General features: G+C 32.2%; 2 protein-coding genes across 4 annotated transcripts; both read left to right on the top strand.

The window, feature by feature from the left end:
• The first annotated feature begins 4,898 nt into the window (after positions 1-4,898).
• LOC8272106 (putative DEAD-box ATP-dependent RNA helicase 29) lies at positions 4,899-11,580 on the top strand. Of its 2 annotated transcripts, none has more exons than XM_015727042.3 (11): positions 4,899-5,479; positions 6,030-7,191; positions 7,280-7,337; positions 8,295-8,399; positions 8,996-9,041; positions 9,196-9,269; positions 9,719-9,771; positions 9,899-9,980; positions 10,072-10,128; positions 10,375-10,513; positions 11,152-11,580. In XM_015727042.3, exons 1-11 carry the CDS (start codon positions 5,107-5,109, stop codon positions 11,367-11,369), a joined length of 2,367 nt encoding a protein of 788 aa, XP_015582528.1. In that variant the 5' UTR covers positions 4,899-5,106; the 3' UTR covers positions 11,370-11,580. The 2 variants fall into 2 exon arrangements, with proteins under 2 accessions (XP_015582528.1, XP_002531894.1); XM_002531848.4 differs by having other exon boundaries at positions 9,193-9,269.
• Positions 11,581-14,906: 3,326 nt separating this feature from the next.
• LOC8271765 lies at positions 14,907-21,852 on the top strand. 2 transcript variants are annotated; one of them, XM_048378285.1, is made up of 6 exons: positions 14,907-15,309; positions 17,225-17,703; positions 18,932-19,242; positions 19,347-19,403; positions 19,703-20,181; positions 20,933-21,852. In XM_048378285.1, the coding sequence occupies exons 2-6, from the start codon at positions 17,282-17,284 to the stop codon at positions 21,248-21,250; spliced, it is 1,587 nt and encodes a 528-aa protein (XP_048234242.1). In that variant the 5' UTR covers positions 14,907-15,309; positions 17,225-17,281; the 3' UTR covers positions 21,251-21,852. The 2 variants fall into 2 exon arrangements, with proteins under 2 accessions (XP_048234242.1, XP_048234243.1); XM_048378286.1 differs by lacking the exon at positions 14,907-15,309 and adding an exon at positions 15,370-16,228.
• The last annotated feature ends 756 nt before the right edge of the window (positions 21,853-22,608 follow it).

The following is a 22,608-nucleotide window of genomic DNA, read 5'->3' as shown; positions in this document are numbered from 1 at the left end:
CATCTTTTTGTAAAACCTCTTTAGCAGATTTACAATCAATCATTAAAAGAAATTATTGGTTTAAAAGATCGCTTTGAAATTTTAAAATGCACAAAACTATCGAAAGAATTTCTTTTTTTATAGTTGAATAATTTTTGTGTGTATCATTCCAGTGTGCAGAAGTAAACTGGACAATACATTCTTTATTATTTTGGACTTGCTTAAGAATCCCACCATATCCTAGATTTGATGCATCCGTTTCAACAATTTTGAATGCAGATGGATCAGCTAGGTGTAAACATGGTATTTCAGAAACTTGCTTTTTAATGCTTTGGATAATCTTTATATGCTCATCGGTCCATGCAGGGGGGTTTTTCTTTAATCTATCATGGAGGGGCTTTGCTAGACAGTTCAGATTCGGATACAAATCCATCACATAATTTAAACTACCAAGGAATCTTTGTAATTGAGTTTTTTTCTAAAATTTTGTCTGAAAATTTTGAAGTAAAGGCTAGAGACCTTTCAATTGGGGTGATAGTTCCCCGGGAGATATAGTGATCAAGAAATCTAATTTTTGTTTGGAATAAAGATATCTTGGATTTTGAAACCACTAAACCATTTTTCTTAACAATATAGAAAAATGTCTCCAAGTGTTTGAAATGTTGTTCTAGAGAATTTGAAAATATCAATACATCATCGATATAGATAATGTAAAACTTTGAATAAGGATTGAAAATGTCATTCATGATTTTTTGAAATTCAAATGAAGCATTTTTTAATCCGAAGGGCATTACATTCCATTCGTACTAGCCAAATAGGACTGTAAATACAGTTTTGTATCGGTCTTTAGGATGAATATGGATTTGCCAAAATCCTGATTTCATATCAAACTTTGAAAAAATAAAAGCAGAATGAAGCTTTTGAAGAAGATCTTTTTTGTTTGGAATTGGGTATCTAATCCATTTTTGGGCTTTATTCAAAGGTTTGTAATTAATCACCAACCTAGGTGTTCCTTTTTCTATCTCACTGTTTTTGTTGACATAGAAAGCTGCACATGACCAGGGGGATCTGGATTTGGTAATCAAACCCTTTTGCTCTAAATCTTTTATTTCTATCTACAATGGCTTTCTAGGGTTTCATTCATTTGGATGGGTCTTGCTTTGGTGGGAATTTGTTTATCACAAAAATCTTTTTCATATGGTAAATCTACCATCTGTTTTCTTCTCCAAAAGGCATTTGGAAGATCAGAACAAACTTCATTTTCAATCTTCTTTTGCAAATCAGAGATTTTTCTTTGGACAAAATCATTTTGCATTTGACTTTGGATTCTTTTCAAACTCATATCTTGTTTCAAGTGGAAAAGCTGGGTTTGTTTTCCTTTAATCAAAGCATTTATCTCAAAATTATGAATTGAGTGGGCTTTTATAAGATTGAGATTTCTCTTCTTGGATTTTTCTATAAAATGAAAAACAATCTTTGAATCTTTAGCTTTAAAAATAATACCAGCAGTAGTTACTTTGAAAGGAGTTCCCAAGATAACTGTTTGTTGTAAATCCTTTGTAAGAATAAAAATATTTTTTAAAACAATATTGTTATTTAGAATTGCGACAACTTGATTTTACCTCAATTCTAATCTTTGAACTATTAGGCGAGGTAAGCCTTTCTTTGTTTCGATGATACCTTTTAGAACACTCATTGATCTGGATGAGGCTGCGCTCCTGTATCAAATAAAGTTATAGTTTCTATTTGGAAATCACCAAGGAAAATGAGTTTTATTTGGATCAAATATTTTCTTGAAGTAATTTCTTTTAAAACATTAAGGAAGTTTTCTGGAACATTTCGGAAACCTCAAGATTTTGAAAATCATTTTCTCGTCGTAATCATCATACATTCTGTTGAGAATCAAGCTTTGGAGCAAAACATAATCATTTTATTGTTTTTCTTTCAAATCTTGAGCCTCTGTTTTGATGGCTTTGATTTCTTTTGAAGTTCTTGGGCGGTAGAAGAGAGTTTTTAACTTTTCCCTTTATTCAAGATCATAGTAAGATCTAAGTGTTCTTACTAAGAGGACAAGGGTTTGTTTTTAAGATTTCTTTCAAAACTTATTTTTTAGATCTCGGGGGTCATTAATATGCTTGAGAAGAGCTTCTTGTTATCTAGTTAGCATATTAATATTCTTTGGAATATCTTGGTCGATTGAATAATCGGATGAGGTTTTGATTTCATCAATTTGAAACTCTTCCTCACTATTCGAAAATTCTGATTCAAAGGAATCAACGGAGAGTTTTGCTCATCTTCATCTTCTTCTATTGAGCTCATGAAGTTTTTTAGAAAGTTTGCAATACTTTGAAGTATTGACCCTTTTTTCCACATTTATAGCAAGTAATTTTGCTAAAATCTTTTTTGGGATTTTGTTTTGGAAATTTAGAAGAGGACGGCTTTTTGTAAAAATTCTCTTTGTTTTTGGGAGTTCTTCTATTTTTGAAAAATCATTTTTTCTTAAAAGGTTTGGAAAAATCTTCTTTGCATTTTCCTTTGCAAGTAGGGGAAGGTTCTATGAGATTATATTCAAACTGGTTGCAAAAACTACCTAGTTCTTGCCTAGTCTTCTTCATTTCCCATTTGAGTTGTCTTTGGAGTTTAAGGTCATGGCAAATCTTCAATCCTTTTTTCTGGGTAAGGCTCACTAATTCACCATAAGTGTAGAAATCATAAGGGATCTGACCATTATGGGCTTCTCTTATGGTATTTCTAACTCTTTCACCTAGTATATTAGATAAGCCAACTAAGAATTTTTCTTTCCATAAAGGTTGGTTTGAATCTTCCCTAAGCATGACTCTGGTCAGGAAGGTATCTTTATAAGCTTGGAAATTGCTAAGCTTTTTACAAGTTAGATTGCTAAGAAGCTCAGCATTCTTATCTTTTAGAAGAGAAGTGTCTCCTATGAAATTGAGGGAAATCGTCAAGATTAAGGTTGACACAGCATCCTCAATAGGATTTCCTAGCTCATCTAAGATGGGGGTTCCTTCTATTGTGGTTTGTATAGCACCTAGGGTTTGGAGCTATTATGCTTGGGTGAGATGGTAATCCCACCATCCTTTAAGCTGGCCAGAAAATCCAGTTATAAGGAGTTCAGCAATAGCTCTATCAGAGGTACCACTTTGGGTTTTGTAAGCATTGACTGCCATGGTCATCTGTTATAAGAGACCAAGAATGTTGTATTCTGACATTCCATTCATAGACGGAAGAGGCATTGAATCTAGATTGGGTTAGGATATTATTCCTATTTTCTATTCCTAGATCTGGAGCAGTATTCCTAGAAGTATGCCATGTCAATCTAGGAGCTTGCCATCCCAATCTGTTGATGTTGGAGGGTTTTTAAGTGACACTTTCAAGCTCTGAATCATTGGATTCATCGTATTGGGCTTGGTATATAGCACTGATATTTCTACTGCTTTGAGGAGTATCTGACACTAGGTTTTTAGAAGACTCAGAAGTAGCTAATTTGCTAAGCTGTTCCCTGACTGCTCTAGCAAACTCAGTTTGCTTCTGAAATTGATCTTGGCTAGGTTTTGAGATTTGGTAGGGTTTAAAGACTGGATTTTTGAGCTTTTCTGATTGGCTTATCTCTTTTGGATGATCAGTGTTGGGGATTGGAGAGGTGAAGACTACATGAGGTTTTTGGATCTAGCTTTCTATCCTAACAAGCTGCTTTCCTATTGTGTTAAGATAGGTATTCGAGAAATTGTTCTGCTGAACAATATTCTTGACATTTTTCTCAAGATCTTCTCCTATCAATTTGTAAGGTGTAGCCTCTATTTCATTCTCTCCGTAAGGGGAGGGTGTTCAGACTGGATGGTTTGGTTTTCCCCGACCTTCCACTCTGGAGCCTTGTTTCTTACAGTAACAGGACTAATAAGCTTTTTTTTGAAAGAATAAAGAATACTATTTTCTTTGTAATAAATCTGAAAGCAATCAAAAAAATTGATTTGGATCTTGTTTTTTATGCAAAATTGATAGTATCTCTCTTGAATACTGTCTTCTTCTTGTAAAAAATGCTTAAAAAACCAAAGTTTTTTAAAATGGTTTTTCTTTGAATAGAAATCTTCATGTAAAAGCTTTTTATTGATTTGAAAATCTTTTGAAATCATGTTGATTTATGCTTCTAGATTTTGTGTTATTGCAGATGGTGATGGTGAAGAGGGGGTAGAGACGGTCTCTATATCATCATCATCTTTCTTTGGTTCATTGTAGACGGGTCTGGGGATACTAGTTTGGTAATCAACATTCTGTAATATAATGTTTGAACTTGGTATATCATATATATATATATATATATATATATATTATTAGTTTGATATTTAAATATATAAAGTTTAAATATTTTAAAATTTATTTATTAGAATTTTTTTAGATTATATTAAATATGTTATAATTTTCATAACAAATATTTGGTTTAATTGTTATAAAATCCAACATGTGTGTTTTAAATTTTTAATTTCAGTACTATATTTTAATATTGATTTCAATTTTAGCTTTTAGTGAAATTGATAATTAAATTTACTGATGTAGCGTGAATTATGGCGACAATAAAAAATAAGAGACTAATTTAATAATTTTATTAGTAAAATATTATCTTTTAAATATTATATAATGTGATTCAATAACTCTAACATTAATTTACTTTTATTTTTTTATCATTAAAAGTTACGGCATGTTATAATTTTACATTGAAAATTAGAGATGATATGTTAGATTTATAATAAGTACAAAACATAATTATTTTATGCAATTAAGCCTAAATATTTTAATAAATTGGTAGTTATTTCGAATTAATAATTATTAGATTTAACTTTTGTTTTTTTAGAAGATTATTAAATTTATTTAGTTTCATAAAACATAAAATATAAAATATTTTAGTGACTCAGCTCCAGTTCGGCTAGATTGCACCCCACAACCTAGTCGAAGCACGGCAAGGTTGGTCTGCAGCCCAACTAAAACCCTAACGTTGGTGAGTTCCCATGACAAAAGAAAAACCCTAGAAACACATATCGGTCTCTTCAACAATCATATCCTCAATCTGTTCACTGCAGCATTTAAAAAACAAAGCAACCACCATCTCCGATAATGGGAAAAGCAGAACCATTAGTAAGCTCAAAAGCAGAGCTAAAGCACAAGCAAAACCTCAAAAAGAAAGCGAAATCAGGTGGCTTCGAATCCCTAAACCTAAGCCCTAATGTATACAATGGAGTCAAGCGGAAAGGTTACCGTGTCCCTACACCTATCCAACGCAAGACCATGCCTATCATTCTCTCCGGCTCCGATGTTGTCGCTATGGCTCGTACGGGCTCTGGTAAAACGGCAGCGTTTTTAATTCCTATGCTTGAGAGATTGAAACAACATGTGTCTCAAGGTGGTGCTAGAGCTCTCATTTTGTCACCTACTAGGGACTTGGCTTTGCAGACTTTGAAATTTACTAAAGAGCTTGGCAGGTTTACTGGTTAGTTTTTTTTACTGATCAGTTATTTGTTTTATTGAGTGCTTTGTTTACATAGTTTTTGGAAAGTCTAAAATGGTAAGAATTAAATTGAATGAATTTTATTTTGTTAATTCTCCACTTTGAAAAGGTTGTAGAGTTATAATTTGCTAGAATTCAATTCTTTTAGTTTCAAAGAAAAAAAAGAAAAGGAAGAAGGCTTTTCAAAGCATTTTGATTTTTTGAAAGATGCTATAAGGCGTTGTTTGAAATCAATAAATTGAATTCCTGCAAAATCATTGGCATATATGCCCTGATTTCATTATTTTCAAAATGCTCTTTTCTTTTAAAAAAAAAGAAATCTAACAACTATGGCATTTCCAAACATGAAGATTGATCAAATAGAATTAAGTTAAATTGAATCCTTGCATGTTCAAGCTTACCAAATGCTATGTAAGTGATATGCTTTTGCAAGTATTCAATAGAAATGAATTCCTGCAAATGGTTAATTCCAAACTAGGCCTTAATGTTTAACAAATGTGGAGTATTTTAGGCTTTTTATCTCTTGCTGCAGATCTTCGAGCTAGTTTATTGGTTGGTGGTGATAGCATGGAAAGTCAGTTTGAGGAATTAGCTCAGAATCCTGATATAATAATTGCAACTCCTGGTAGGCTTATGCACCATTTGTCTGAGGTTGATGATATGTCATTACGGACTGTGGAATATGTGGTTTTTGATGAAGCAGATAGTCTATTTGGTATGGGTTTTGCTGAGCAGTTGCATCAAATCCTTACCCAGTTGAGTGAGAATCGACAGACCTTGCTTTTTAGTGCAACTTTGCCAAGTGCTCTTGCTGAGTTTGCTAAGGCTGGTCTAAGAGATCCTCAGCTTGTTCGGCTTGATGTGGATACTAAGATTAGCCCTGATTTGAAGACTGTGTTTTTCACTTTACGGCAAGAGGAAAAATATGCGGCACTGCTATATTTGGTTAGGGAGCACATTAGTTCTGACCAGCAGACTTTGATTTTTGTGTCCACTAAACATCATGTTGAGTTCCTTAATATTTTGTTTCGAGAAGAGGGTATCGAGCCTTCTGTATGTTACGGTGATATGGATCAAGATGCACGAAAGATTCATGTATCGAGGTTCAGGGCACAAAAAACTATGTTGTTGATTGTAACAGATGTGGCGGCTAGGGGGATTGATATCCCCTTGCTTGATAATGTCATCAACTGGGACTTCCCCCCAAAACCTAAAATTTTTGTCCATCGTGTAGGACGAGCTGCAAGGGCAGGTCGGACTGGTACAGCGTTCTCTTTTGTGACATCTGAAGATATGCCTTACCTTTTGGATCTTCATCTATTTCTTTCTAAACCAATCAGGGCTGCTCCAACTGAGGAAGAGGTTGTGAAGGACATGGATCGAGTTATGATGAAAATTAATGAAGCAGTTGCAAATGGGGAAACTATTTATGGACGTTTCCCGCAGACGGTTCTCGATCTCGTTTCAGATAGAGTTCGAGAGGTTATTGATTCATCTGCAGAACTGACTTCCTTGCAGAAAACCTGTACAAATGCTTTTAGGCTGTATACAAAGACAAAACCCTTACCTGCAAAGGAGTCCATTAGAAGAGTAAAAGATTTGCCCCATGAAGGTATACATCCAATTTTTAAAAATGGTTTGGGAGGTGGTGAGTTAACTGCACTCGCATTTTCTGAGCGCTTAAAAGCATTTAGGTGAGCCTTAAAATTTTTTTTCTTATAAATATCTTGGAAGATGTTTTTCTCAGTTAACTTTAACCATACAATGCCTGGATTGTCTTAGACCCAAACAGACTATACTGGAAGCTGAAGGTGAAGCTGCTAAATCAAAGAATGCGAGGGTAAGTTACCTCATTTCTTAACTGTGCTAGCATGTGCTTTATTTTTCAATATATTTTCTTAGCACGACTTCGAAACCATATATTTCCTTAGGATAATCACTTAGTCAGATTAAGTTGGAACATAGTTGTTAAACATACTTCAAGATGCACAAGGCTCAAGTCTTTGTGCCTCAAAGCCTTTGAGGCGGGCAACTTCACTGAGGCGTGCACCTAGGCACTAAGGTGCATTCCTTAGAGGAGTTGGGGAGATGCGAAAAAGGTTCTTCGGTGATATTTGATCCAATTATTTGTTTGACTTCTGATTGAATTGGCACATAATGGTAAATAAAAAGAAGATGTACAATAAGCTCATCAAGATCTACTCGCTTCAAGAAATGAAAAGAAGAGTTTCTGCATGTCAGAAAAAGTGTGGGAGACAACAGAATGTGTTGGTTGTCAAGGAAAAAAAAAATGTTCCTTTTTTTGGATATAGAAAACCATGCTATATAAGTTTATATTTGTGCATGTATTTTAGGTTTAACAAACATATTATGATTAATGCACATGTTACATTATGAGTCTTATTAACTTTATTGTATGAATTTTTGTCCTTTTTTTTCTCTGCCCACTTCGGTAAAGCACACCCCTGCGTCTTGCACCTTTAACAACTATATGTTGGCATATTTACTTCTCATTTGTTACTAAAACCAAGGAAATTTTGTATTTGATCTTTGGTTCATGGATTTTTTTTCTTTATTATTAAACTTGTTTCTAATTTGTTTTTTAAGTCTAGTTGGAGTTTTTTGGAGCATCTCAGCTATTCTGGAGGCTCCTTCATATCCGTTGTTAGCTTGTTTTTTTTACTTCAGCTTATAACTTTTAAAATAAAGACAAATTAATATGAACTCAATGGGTGTGTCTCTCTTTTATTTAAAGTCATAATCATGTTTCTTACATCAAGTGATATTGTTGTTGCAGGGTCCTTCTAGTCAATGGGTTGATGTGATGAAGAGGAAAAGAGCTATTCATGAGAAGATCATTAATTTGGTACATCAGCATCGTTCTATCCAGCAAGAGGACAAGGTAATTATGTTAGTTACAACTTGAACTGCAGGCATTATTTTGAATCTCTCAGCTACATATTTGAACTGCAGGCATTATTCTTAGTCTCTAATCTAATATATTTCTTGGCAACTGGATTCAATTCCATGAGATAATCAACCACTATATGAGATTCCTACATTATATGGGATGTGTTCTTTTATAGTGATTCACCTGAGGAAAATAGCTTTTAGGAGCATGTGTAAGTAAGACGCTATTCATAGTTGCGCTTTTGCACAAGTCTTATAATGTTAGAGAATAACAATGTTCATAATAGATTGCTGAGTGGTAAAATTAAACTAAGTAGGCAACTCAATCAGTAATGAGTGGTCTAATTTCCTCCTGTCTGGATTTTGGTGGAGGTCGTGGGGCTTACATCTTTATTCTCCAAGCTTAGCTGCTGAATTGGGGTTCACACCTTGGCCTATAACTTTATTGGTAGTTATAATGCCTCATCATATGTAGTTTGAATTTTTTTAACCTATTTTTGACTTTGATGCATGGTCTATATATACTTGCCTGATGTTTGCTGGTTGTAGAATTCTTATTTTTTGTACTTATACCTTTCTGTACTGCAGGAAGTTGAATCTGAAATTCCTTCTTCAAGCGGGAAGGAGAAAAAAGGTCTTTTCAATTCTCACAAATAATTAAATGGATCAATTTCTATTTTATGTCTCAGTCTCCAAGTAATCATATTATAATGAAATAAAATATCTTCTAGTGGACATAATATTTTCTTCTGATATTAAGTGCTGATGAGTGTTTTGGATGTTAGAAGCTCGTGGTTCTAAAAGGAAAGCAAAAAGTTTCAAAGATGAGGAGTACTATATAAGTTCAGTACCAACGAATCATGTATGTTGTAATTTCCTGTTATATGCTTTATCTTTTCCTTCTTCAATCTAATCTCTTTCTTGATTATAAGCTTTCAATTGCATTTTACATCTAGTATACTTTTAATTCTGTGTTGTAAATTTACCATTGATGTTCTCTAACTAAGATTTTAAAGGGCTTTTTACCTTCTTCAATTTTCCTGAATATTCTCCAACATTTGTCTTTTATCATAATCCTGTCGTAATCTTTTATGAAATATTCATTTTCTTCACTTTCAGATCTGAATATTTTTGTTTTTATCATGATACAGTTTATCTTTATTTATTCTTTTTGGAATTTCTCATTTCTTACACTTCCAATTCATATGGGAGGCATTCTATTTGTTCGTTTGATTAAGATATATATTAACATATTAAAAGATTACCTTAGCTATTGCAATTCTTGGCTAACTAATTTGGTACTACACCCAGCATACAGAGGCAGGCCTTTCAGTTAGAGCTAATGAAGGCTTTGGATCAAATAGGTAAACTTCAATATACATTCATGTTGGGTACTTTTGTATGCAGCGCAGGAATGGATGTGGCATGATCTTAACTTAGTTGATATGTGAGTTTTCTTTTTCTCACTGGTTGAAGGAAATCTTTTATTAGGTTGGAAGCTGCTGTCCTAGATCTGGTTGCTGATGATAGCGGGGGCATGCAGAAACAGAAGACTGTATACCATTGGGATAAGGTACTTAAAAACATTTAAATGGTGAAGTTATGTAACTTTATTGTACAAATAAACTTTTTCCCCATATAATTCACGAATCCTTTTGTGGCAGAGGGGTAAAAAGTACATCAAATTGAATAATGGTGAACGTGTTACAGCTAGTGGAAAGGTACTATTTTGACCTCTTTGTGGAAATGTGTGATTTTAGTGTTGATGTTTTGCATCTAGCAATAAACATTGTGAAGGCTGGTAATGTGCTTTGATCACATAAGAAACACAAGTTTTCTTGGGATTATTAAGAGAACTAGTCTGATTACTTGGTTGAATCTTGCTACATCTTCTTATTTTAATGGCTCTTAGTACATATTTATTGCTATAAATAATTCATCTGTAATTTGAATTTGGCTGGCTCTAGGTAAAAACAGAAGGTGGTGCAAAAGTAAAAGCCAATAAAACCGGGATATACAAGAAGTGGAAAGAACGGTCACACAGAAAAGTCTCTCTTAAAGGAGCCAGTGACGAAGGGAATGCTGAGCAAACCTCAACCTTCTCAGGTATTTCTCTGAATTTGAATGCTTCTGCTTGCTGTTTTGTTTTAACCTTCCGCAATTTTTATTGTTTTATGGCATTCACTGTCAAGTGCACTGCAAGTTTCTTTATCAGTGTATTTTTTTTTTTTAATGTTGCGTCAGTCGTAAGATGGTATTTTTTTTAGAGAATAGTAACTTGAAGGGCTTATCTTGGTTTGTAGAAACTGTCTTCCACTATGTAGAATTGGATGAAAATATAAGGCAAGGCAGGTGAGGAAGAAAATAATAAGGACCAGAAGAGGAATAGGAAACGTTACTTTAATGATTTTTCCCTTCAAAATATGTTGTCCCTTCTTTCTTATGCTGTCCTCTGTACCAAACGAGATGATGGAAAAATAACTTCACCTTGCGATGAATGTTTCTACATAACTTCACTTGCCATGAATAATTCTTTCCTTCTCCCCCAGTCTTTCCTAGTTTCCTACCAAAGCATATTGATAAAGCATCTCTGGTTTTTAAAGTGATGTGTTATAATCACATCCAATGATTATCCTGTGAACAATATCACTCCCCAGCTGAGTACTTGCCTATAGTGGATATTCGACCAACTTCCCCTGCTACTGCAAATCCGCAGTTCATTTCTAAATATATTTTATTTGCAGGAGACAATCGATTGCGAGGTAATAATAGAAAGTTTAAAGGTGGCAAGAAGCAGAACTTCATGCCTAATGCTAATGTGCGTTCAGAAATTAAAAGTCTTGAACAAGTTCGCAAGGAGAGGCAGAAGAAGGCCAGCCAAATGTCTCATATGAAGAGCAAGGGTGCCGGGGGTAAGAAGAAATTTGGTAAAAATGGAAAGAGAGGAAAGACGAGGAAATAAGACCTGCCAGGTTTGATTGCTTGAATTGGTATTCATTCTTCAGTTGGAATCTTTTTGTAGAATTGGAGTAATGGTGGGGGAACCCTTGCCCCCATTACTCAGATTGTAAAGTTTTTTTGACCTCTCCGATCTTATGAGCATAGTTTTTTGTTATATTATCTCCAGTCCTAACAATTCAAAAAAGAGAGAAAAAAAAGGAAGAATTTACTCAGATTGTCATTTTCCAAATAGTTGCCGGGCCAGGTTAGCGTTGCTATTAGAAAACCAATCTAATATTTTAATAAATTGCAAATTTTTCAAAGAATTTTCTTCTATCCTTTATTCAGAAGAACCTTGGATATGTATTTTCAAATAAATTTTGTTTTCCCCTGCCACACCATGTATCATAAAATTGCAAACAATATGGTAATGATAATATTTATGATAGCAAGAATATGGTTTTATGAGAAATAGGAACCATGATAAAACGTAAAAACAGAATTGTACACAAGTTTGATTTTCAAGGAAGATCAATGATCAATTTTTTTTTTCAACGAATATTGCATTTCATAGTTAAAGTAACAAGTCATGCACCCAAAGCTAATGGGTTTACATCAACACAAATTTAGTATTATCTGATAGAAGACAAGAAACCAGAGAAAAATAAAAGAAAATAAAAAATAAAAAAAACTTGAGAATCATGCTTTTTCATGGAAGAGTAAGCCCTTATCTACACCCTGAGGGGTGAAAGTAGATATAATAACTCCACAGGAGATGTCGACCAGCTTCACAAGAAAAGTATATTTAACTTCGAAAGATTAATCCAAATTTTGCATTAGTTATTTTGGAATAATTTCTGCTCAAAATATTAAATTATAAGGTAAATTACTGCAAGCTCTTAAGGTAATGTAAAATACACAAATTAATTCTTTATTTTCCAATAATACATTATGATTCATTTGAAATTTAGTTTAATATACTATTTCATAATTCTCTAAAAAGTTTAAGCAAATATTATGTTAGTTAAAACATATTACTTTTTAATACTGCAAATTGCTCTTAAAATATGTTACAATGCCTAGTTATGATATAATATACTAATAGGATTTTATATTTTGAAATTAAGATTAGAATTCTTTTTTATATTTTTGTTATCCATAAATAAACTAGTTAAATGTATTTGCATAACAGAATAAACTATAATAAAAAATTATAGTAATAAAATCTTTAAATAAGAAACTTTAAATTTTTTACAAATAAGATAACGATGACAAGTTATTATATATTTTTATAATAAAACTAACATGATGTTTCTAAAAATTCTTTGTAAGCAAAAAAATATGTTTAATATAACTTTGTAATTTATTAAATTATTAAAAAGTTTAAATTTCACAATATAATATTTACATCATAAACAGTGTTAGATTTTAAAAAAAAAATTATGTAGGATATTTGGTATACTTTTCTTAGTTTAAAATTAAGTTATTGTGAGTTTTAAATTTCATAAATATATATTTTTCAATAAAAATGTAAGCAATAAAAATAAAATCACAAGGGATTTTGTTAAGTTTTATAAAAGACATCAAATATAATTTTCTAAGATTTATAATTAAATTATCATAAATTTATAATTATTTGTCAAAATCTTCGTAAATTATTATCTATTTAAATTTTATGAATTTTATATATATGTTAATTTTAATATGACTTGGAAGGGGGAATAAAGTATTTTTAATATGGCTGAGGGGTCATTGTAGTTTGTTCCTCAAAAAATTGATAATATCTTTAAGAACAAATTAGTTCTTTTTCATATTATTATAATAAATTGTTTTGACAATAGAGTGAAATAATATACTAAAAGGATGAGAAATGGAGAATCAAACTATAGACTTTAAATCATCTTGGGATAGTGGTAATAAGTAATTAGCATCTAAAAATTGCTGAAAGCACTAAGATCTCACTCTTAAATCTTACTTTAAGCTTAGAATATATATAACTTTGGAATATAAGGAAGAGCACTTTTCCTTCTACCCATAAATGAGTGTAGGCATATGATCATGGATCTATGCTTAAAGAACCATTATCTATCTCTAAAAAAAACAAGAATCATAAAGATTCCTCAGAGAGAAGGCAAGCCTTGGAAAATCATACTAAAAACACAAAGAGAATTTCAGAAAATATGGTAATTTTTGTTGATTCTTTTTCCTTTTTTATTGTATAATCTTTTTTTTATGTTCATTTTTTTAATTATTTTTTATGGAATTTTAATGTTTTTCATTTTGACGGATTGTTGCTATAGTCTTTCTCTATTAACGTTTTTTGTTACTTGCAATTTGTCTACTATTTAAAGCTTCATTTTTCTTCAATATTGTAATCTTTTATTCTTTTTCATTTTTTTATTTTATTTTTGGTAATCTTGGCCATGGAAGAGAATGTAAAGATTTGGATGCATGCTATGTGTGAGTATTTTACTTTAAGAATCTTTGGTATTTAATATATATATATATATAATTATGTGTTGTTTTAGTATGTCATATGTATTAGATGGTAGAAATAATTTAATGAGTATCAAATATCATCTTGTCTGCCACTGCGTTTTGCCTTTTTTTTTTTTTTTCTTTTCATTTTTTCTCATTCAAGTTTTCGATTCGATACGATTTCATAAATATTGAGAAATTGAAGCTTCCAGTTTCAAAATATGGTGCTTCAATTGATTTGGATGAATGGATAAGAAATGTGTCGTTAAAAGTTTGAAGAAGTTAATGTTTAAAGAAGAATTAAAAAAAATTAAAATTTCTAAAAAGAAGAATTTGTATTTTTGGTTTTTTATTTTATTTATTTACTTATGTTTGATTCAATTTTTTTACAACAAATTAATATTTTTATGTTAAAGTATAAAGTATTTATTTTATACCTTCAAGTATGTTATTTTTTAGTTTATTTTTACAACAAATTATCATTTTTATTTTATTTACTGCAATGCTATGGTTTATTTTGAAGTATATTATTTTTTTGTTTGTTTTTACTTTATGTTTATATAACATATCAATACTTTTTCTGAATTTAGTGTTTATCTTGTTTTTTCAGATTTAATGTTTTAAAATTCACTGAAATTGATTAATCAATTTAGAAACTCTTATAATAGTGTGGATTTTATTAATTTTAGTTGGAAATCGACCAACTAATTTGTCAATTCTGAAAAGAATATTGCATTAATTAATTAATTTTTTATTTATTTTCATTTGACGTTTCGCTAAAAAATAAAATGAATTATAGCGTATAATTTAATATATTTGGGATGCAATTCTTATACTTGAGAATTGTTGAGGTACTATATTTTCATAAAATGTGCTCATTTTATCATATTTCACAAAAGTTTGTTAAATTTAACAAGTAAGAAGTAAGACTAAGGGGATGTATTTAATAAAAAAATTAAAGATTGCGATGGATTTAAGAAAATCAAGAAATAATCAAAATTAGAAGATTGTACGGAGAAAGAATTTTCTTTTAACGGTAAGGAGGGCTAGAAAAACAAAACATAAAATAATATTAATGCGATATATTTTGACAATATAAATGCTAAAAAAAGATATTATATATTAATTTTGTTTTTATTATTATAAATACACATTTGATTATTTGGGTATATTGTAGAATTATCTATTAAATAAGAATTTCTTAGAGAGGATAAAACAGTGAGAGAAAAGGAAAAAGAAAAAAAAGAAGAAAGAAGAAAAGAATGGGAAATGGTAAAAATGAAAAATAAGAGAAGAATGGCATGTACGGTATAAACAAAAGCGGGAAGTGAAGGACGCTACTAACTGCTTTTAGGTTTGTTTATAATAACAACGTTAACTTCCCTTTGTTTCTTCCTTTCCTCGCCGCACTGCCTTACAACCAACAACCGCAACGTCTTCTCTCTCTCTCTCTCTCTCTCTCTTTAACACTCACTCTTTTACTGGTACTCTTTCTCTCTCTGTATCTCTCTATCTATATGTATGTGTGTATATATATGCATACACAGGCATATATGTCTGCACATGTATCTTTATTTTGTTTCATTTCTTTTATAGCTTGCTCATGTTCAAGTCTTTGTTTTTCTTTTTCTTTTCCTTTTCCTTCTCATTTATTTTAAGCTTTAATAGGTGTTTATTATTCTGTATTACAGCATGAAATGCATGTTGATTTTCTAAACTAGCTTGATCACTTTTCATTTGTTTAAGTAGCTTAATAATTTGACCTTATTGTTGGAAAGTTTTCAACTTTGTTATTTATTTATTTGTGTAATTCAAATTTGGCTGCAGGATTGTTTTGTTATGCTGTGAAATAATTTTGCACAATGCTTGAAATTACTTTATGTTATCAAATTAAAGGGTTCTTTTTCCCCCTTTTTTTTTCATGAATTCGTGATATTTCTTGCTGTGTGACGTGTTTGTGGCTTTGTTCCAGAAGCAGACCTACTTTATTTCTAGACATTTGTTACAATGTAATTTGATTAATGAGAAATTGTGGATTTGGAGCTTGAAGCTCAATAAAGTTGTAGAATGCAGTATAAATATAGAGTGTAATTTCTCATGTATATCTTTTTTGATTGATTTTAAACAATTTGGAGTTCTACATGTGTAGTTTTGTATATATTGGGCAAACATAAAATAAAATATAAAAGAAGAGCTATCTCTATCATAAGTTATGCTCTTAATATCTATTATCTAAAGCTATGTCAATGTTCTTAACCTGTTCAATTTGTGGGAATGGTTTTTGTGGTTTGAAGCTAGCCCTTTTTTATCCAGTTGAGATATATTGGTAATTAGTGGGGCGGGGGCATCAAGATGGCCAGGTCACATAGCTCGATAGCCAAATGGTGGAAGTGGGACAGGAAGGTCACATATTGTTCTTAGATTTCTGTAGATACTGACTGGCATTGGTTGCTCTGTGTTACATTTCTTGTAAATACTTCATCTATCATAGAAGAAAACTATGCATTGGTGCTGAACATGTTCTTGAATAATCTCCTTAGCTTGAGTTATGATTGATTTATTTGTTTTAACATCTGAGCTAATTTCTCTGATTTCATTTGACATGAAACTTTGTGTTGTCTGAGCATCGCAATTAGTGATTTAAATTTAGTTTTCTGGATTGTCTTTTAAAAGTTCATAAATGTTTTTAAATGATGTTAGGTTGGTATAAAGTTCCAGGTTCATTAGTGAGTTCCTTCTTACAAAAATTGGGCCCCTTAATGATGGAAGTTGAATTTACTATTGGTTATATTCGACATGGGTAGCTCTCCCTTTTCATTTTTTTCCTAGTCTTGCTAGCCAAGAGGTTACAAGAATTATTAAGTCTTCCGTTGCATGCATTCAGAAATATAATTATATTTTAGGTGTTGATAGTGTTGTTTTAACATTAACTTTGTTATTCTGAGGAACTCTTAACATTTGCCATATTGGCAACTTCAGTTACATCGATAATACACCCTTCATGAATCAAGTGTTTCACATGGTATTACTTTAAAGAATTGAATTTTTTAATATGATTTTTAATTAAGATATCCTGGAGAGACAAGCATTTGAATGAAGGACAAAGTAGGAGAAAAAAAAATTACCTAAAGTGCTATTCGTTTGATCATCTGATGCAATGAGGAAGGTTTGGGTTAAATTCGGTAGTTCCTGGAATGACTTGTCTGTATCAAGTTCTTTTTGCCAATAGATCCTTCTTTTAATCTTCTATTATATTTCCCTGAAGATTTATAACATAATCTCATATTGCTATATATATTTTTAGAATATTTTGTCTACTTGTATGTATTTACTTCATTTCTGGATGTGAATTCACACAATTGATTCACTAACCATAAAGGCACTTACTTCTTCTTTCAGCATTGCTCATTAACAAGTTGATGCTTTTGATGGGTATCAATTGGCTCAGATTGTTCCATGGCTCCTGCACAGCCATTAATGGACATTAATTTGGACCAGAAAAAACCGCTTTGCACAAAAGTTGAAGTTGATACAGATTATGGAAGCATCTTGGTAAAATCAGATGGGATAGGTTCAAGGTGCATAGATAATTGTGAGAAAACAGTTAATAGTCAAGGCACTCTATTTGATGAACAAAATAAGCCAAAGGATCCCGAGGATGTAGAAGTTGACATAACTACATGCAAAAACATCAATGACGCTAGATCAAAAGAAGCTGAAGATCCAAATGCAACTGAATATTCAAGCTCATTTGCCAACACTCTTTCCGATACAGAGAAATGTTCTGGACTAAGTGAAAATGAAGTGGAATCACAATTTTTTGGTGACAGTGATTTGGCATCCACATATGATGCATTCAGTAGCATCTTCCAAACAAGGTGTGTGGGAGTGGGGGGATCTAATGAAGCGTTTGATTGTCTACCAGTTTTTGTTAACTATGTTATACAAATGTTTATGTTAAAATGTTAGCTCTGTTAGAGCACCTCCTACTGATTCAAATCATTAGATGAGGTCAGCATGCTTTAAAGTAGACTGATGAAATGGTCGGTGACTTATAATATCTGCCAATAATAGTGAAGGAAATAATCAGCCCTTAGAAAAGATGCTACAGTTAATCAGATAGGATTAAAAAGAAAATAATATACTGTATCCTTCCAGGAAGTTTTGTCCCAGTAAAGGTAATGACAAGGCTTTCAATTGTTTTTGGCATGGTGATTCATAGGAATCCACAGAACTAGTTTTAGAGTTTCTACTTCACTAGGGTTGACTAACTGTGTCAATGGTGCTTGGTTGAGGACTTGTCTTTCTTCTTTTTACCAATTGTTATGATGCTTGCTTTATTGTTTTGTTGGGTTTGTTATTTTTTTTTCTAAAGCTTTTAGTTTTGTCCTGTGTTATTTTAGGCGCTGTTTAACATAGGAGGAAATCTAATCCTCTTATGCTGTATCCTTTCTTCCTTAAAATAAAAATTGTTCTTTTATTTATCTATAAATAATATGTCGCAATTGTGCTATATTCTTTGTAAGAAACTCAAGAAGGGGTGGCTGTTAGAAAACAATTACTTCAAGGCTTTTGCCTTAAATCTTTTTTATTTTTTCCTCTCCTTCATTATAAAGGGTTATTATGCCAACTCTAACTGTTTCCTTGCCACAGTTTATCTCAACTTCCAGCATTTATTTAGTTTATTTTATCATAAATATCTACCATTCTTCATTTAAGAACTTGAAGTGATTCCTTAAAATTAACTTCAATATGTAAAGAAACTATCAGATGATAAAGTTGGTCATTCATATTTCTCAAGGCCTTACAGCCAGTAAATTGTCAGTAATTTAGTTCAGCAGTATACTATTTGATCATAAATCTCAATTATCAGATGTGCTTTTCACTTGTATATAAATACTAGCACATGCATCAAGCTTATTATTCTGAAATTAAGGGTGTCTCTCATCTAAATGCAGTAGTCTACATCCCTCTGGCCTTATTTGCATGACTTCCCCTCATGGTTACCTGTCCGAAGTTTGGACTGTCTCTCTTCATGTCTTGTTCATTCTGTAGTTTCAGGTTCAAATTGTAACAACACTACTAAACTTCCTTTCCTTCATCTAGGAAGAAGAAGTTAACTAATCATTGGAGGAGCTTTATACGTCCCCTGATGTGGCATTGCAAATGGACAGAACTGAAAATCAAGGAAATTGAGTCTCAAGCATTGAAATATGCCAGAGAACTTGCAGCATATGAACAGAGAAAACACTCACGAATCTATCAATCTCCGCTTGAAGGTTTCTGTTCAAAGTCATTGCCATTTTCAAATCAATGTTATAGAAGAAGGGCCATAAAGAGGAGAAGACGAAGGATAATTGAAGACAAGACTGATACAACATCATATATGTTACATCATAGCCTCTTTTCTTATCTGGGTATATGCTTCTTCTCTGTACTTGCATTTTTTTTATTTAGGTTTTGGGATCTGCACCTCTTTCTCTTTCAATGTTGTTGACGCTCACTTCATGATTAATTGCAGAAAGTAAGAGATCCAATCCAGATGGGAGTTCTATGATTGATGATTTTGATAATACAGGTAACGAATTCTGTAATATCTTTTTTTCTTTGGTTTCTGCTTTATATGATGACAAACTGTCCTAGCAGCAGCTATAGCTGCCTAGTTCTTAGAATTGCAATACTCTCATGTTCAATCTTTTCATGTTTAACTCTCGAGGATTCTTGTCTGCTCAACACTGTCAATCCTAACCAGTCAAGCTTGATGTTTTCTTAGCATGTTCTGATATTCATTCCTGTTATCATTTCACTCAGATGCTTAAATAAATGTGCATATCATTGTTGTTGATTGCTGGTCATTTGGTAATAATTGTGAAACAGCAATTACTGAACGACATGCTGATTGCAATGACAAATTTGGCATTGATAGTGAACAATTATCTTTCGAGTTTGAAGATGGTGATAATTCCTTGGAGCAAGTCCTTTGTAAAATTGAAACAGTGCAAAATCGGATTCAGAAGCTGAAGAATCAACTTGATGTAGTGATGTCAAAAAATGCTGCTAGATTTTCCTCCTCTGAGAATTTAAGCCTTCTTGCACCTTGCGATGGACAGACTAGTTCTGCTCCTAGCCCTACATTCTCTGCTGGCAATGGAGAAACTTTATCAGTAGGAGCTATGCTTAATGCCACTCATCATATTTCAGGATATGATATTGGAGATTTGGTAATGCCTGATAGTGCCTTATCAAGTTATGGAGAGGCTATTCACGTGCCTGATATAATTGAAAGCACAGTAGGAATGTTGTCTGCTGCTGATGTTACCTTCCATCAACCACAAATTGGAGATTCATGTGAAGCTGTAAGACAAAATATTTACTGTCTATCTATCTATCGCTTGTATATGATTTAATGTGTTCTCAGAACTGATGACACGAAAATGTCATTTAAGCTTATATAGCACAGTTTCTTAAATAATATATAAAGAAACTAGAACGTTCTTGTTTATGTTGTTTTCTTCTTTTTTAATAAATTGATACTCCTTTTCTTAACGTGCAATTGTTTTAAGAGAATGTCAGCTACCCTTATTGAAATAACTGGGACATGGTTCATTCTTCATTGAGCTTATGTAGCATGATCTCTTATTCGCTTTGCATATAGCTAGATACCAGGACGATGTGACGTGCAAATGTAGGCTTCATTTTGAATCTTCTTAATCTAAGTAATTCAGTATGAAGATTTCTATTGGTTGAAAAATATATTTATGTCTGTAATTTCTTCTGTTAATAATTCTTATTGTAAGAAATTTATTTCATCTGTGTCTGGCTTACACCTTTGGTGATTTTCACATCTAAAAAAGTATTGCAGAGAGTTCTTTGACTCTTAAACTCTTTTGAGGCTCTTAAAAACCTTTATGCATGCAAATACTTTTTCTTCTATCAAGTTAAGATCACTTTAATTCGAATATGGTAAGTGTTGGATAAATGGCATGCATCTCCTTCTTCTTGTTTCTTTTGGTTGAGATATTGATGATGATAAAGAATCCATTACTTTAGTGTGCTACAAAAATCCTTTAAACACTAAAGTCTGTAAATTCTTTTTGCATTTTGCAGATTGTGGACAATGTGTTGATACATACTGATGCAACTGAGGGGGAGAGAGACAATTTCATAGGGACAAGTAATCAACTTCTAGAGAAACATCATGAACCAGAAAAAGGGGAAGAAGGAGAAAGCACCAACCTCTGTCCAGTTCCAATCTCAGAACCTGATCCAATGGTAAAACCCATTGTGACACCGGGGGAATCAATTCTAAGATCATGTTTAGCCTCAGATCTCCAATTTCCAAGAAACAAGAGAAAGCGAGCAGAGAGGAAAGCTGGTTCTGGTGGATGGAACAAGAAAGGTTCAGGTGAGCCTGATAGCCAGTGATCTGTATAAAGTCCTTATCCATACTGGCTGGACAAATTCAAATGCATAGCTTTTCTAATAATCTGCCAGAACTGGTACTCTATATGAATGATAGAAGAACACCTGTCTTATTTATCAAGCACTTGAAATTGCTTGAATTTTTACACCAGCTGATTGCAGCACTTATCAGCCGAAGAACATGTCATTCGCACCACAGCTGCATATACAACCAGCTCTGGTGTCCTAAACCCTTTATGCATTGTTTCAGCTACTTTTATGTTAGGTTTAGTTGGAAATCATAAGTGTAGCCCTAACAGACTTGATAAGTAGAGCTAATTTCCAAAGTCTAGAAACTGGTATGCATTTCCCATTTTTGTAAAGCTTACTGGCTATTGATGAGCTATTTATGAGCACAAACTTAAGTATTGCATCTCCAGGAAGCAGTTTGCTTAGCACAGTATACTCGAGCAATTTCCTTGCTCTTCTGATAGATTTTCCTTTTTTTTTTTTTTTTAATTACTTTTGACTCTCTCTTTCCTGAATCCGGATGATTCTCCTGAGAAGACAGTTCTCATCTGTGCCCAACAATTTTTATAATAATAATAAAAATTTGGCTTTTGATACAGTAATGCCTGGAAAGATGGTGAATGGCCTGTCAATCTTGTTTGAATGAGTATTTTAGTTGAATGGGTTTGTTTTCAGTTGCCAAGAATCTCAGCATGCTCTGTACAACATTGCAGAAGAAGAAAAATCAGATTCAATTAAGATATCATGGTGGATAATGTGATCTTAGCCGAGTCTTTTGTGAAGATGAAGTAGCATCTTGGAGCTTCATTTTTTTTATTTTATTCCTTCAATTTTTTTATATGAAATTATGAACTACAATCACAGAGGTAGAAATGCAATTGAAGTGCTGATTAGGAATTTATCTGACATTCTCACGTTTTCTGAATGGAGTTAATATGACAACTTAATTCCAATAGTTTAGCTCCAGTTTTTTTTTTAAAACAAATTGTTATGACAGTAATCAATGAAAAAAAAAAAATAGAGTAAATTCTTTTTTTTTTTTTCTTTTGGAAGGAAAAAATTGGAGTAATTCTATTGATACAAGTTGGAAATTTAATATTTCTGTTTAAATTCATTGATAAATTTATCAATAACAAAAGGAACTGAAATTTGGTACTAAATTGGCCAAAAGAATTGCAGGCTTTGGAGTAGCTCTCAACAACACTCTGATGAATGTCAGAACTAATACATGTGAATACCTCAGTGGCACTGCAATTACAACCTTCCTTTTTCCTGTGATGACTAATGGATAAAGAACTGCAATGCTTATTTCTTTTCTACTTTTCTTTTTTCTCTCTTTTGAAACAAGTTCC

Source organism: Ricinus communis, chromosome 8, assembly GCF_019578655.1.
Source record: "Ricinus communis isolate WT05 ecotype wild-type chromosome 8, ASM1957865v1, whole genome shotgun sequence".
NCBI lineage: Eukaryota > Viridiplantae > Streptophyta > Magnoliopsida > Malpighiales > Euphorbiaceae > Ricinus > Ricinus communis.
Note: the sequence above shows the minus strand (reverse complement) of the source record. Positions and strands in the feature narration are given on the sequence as shown.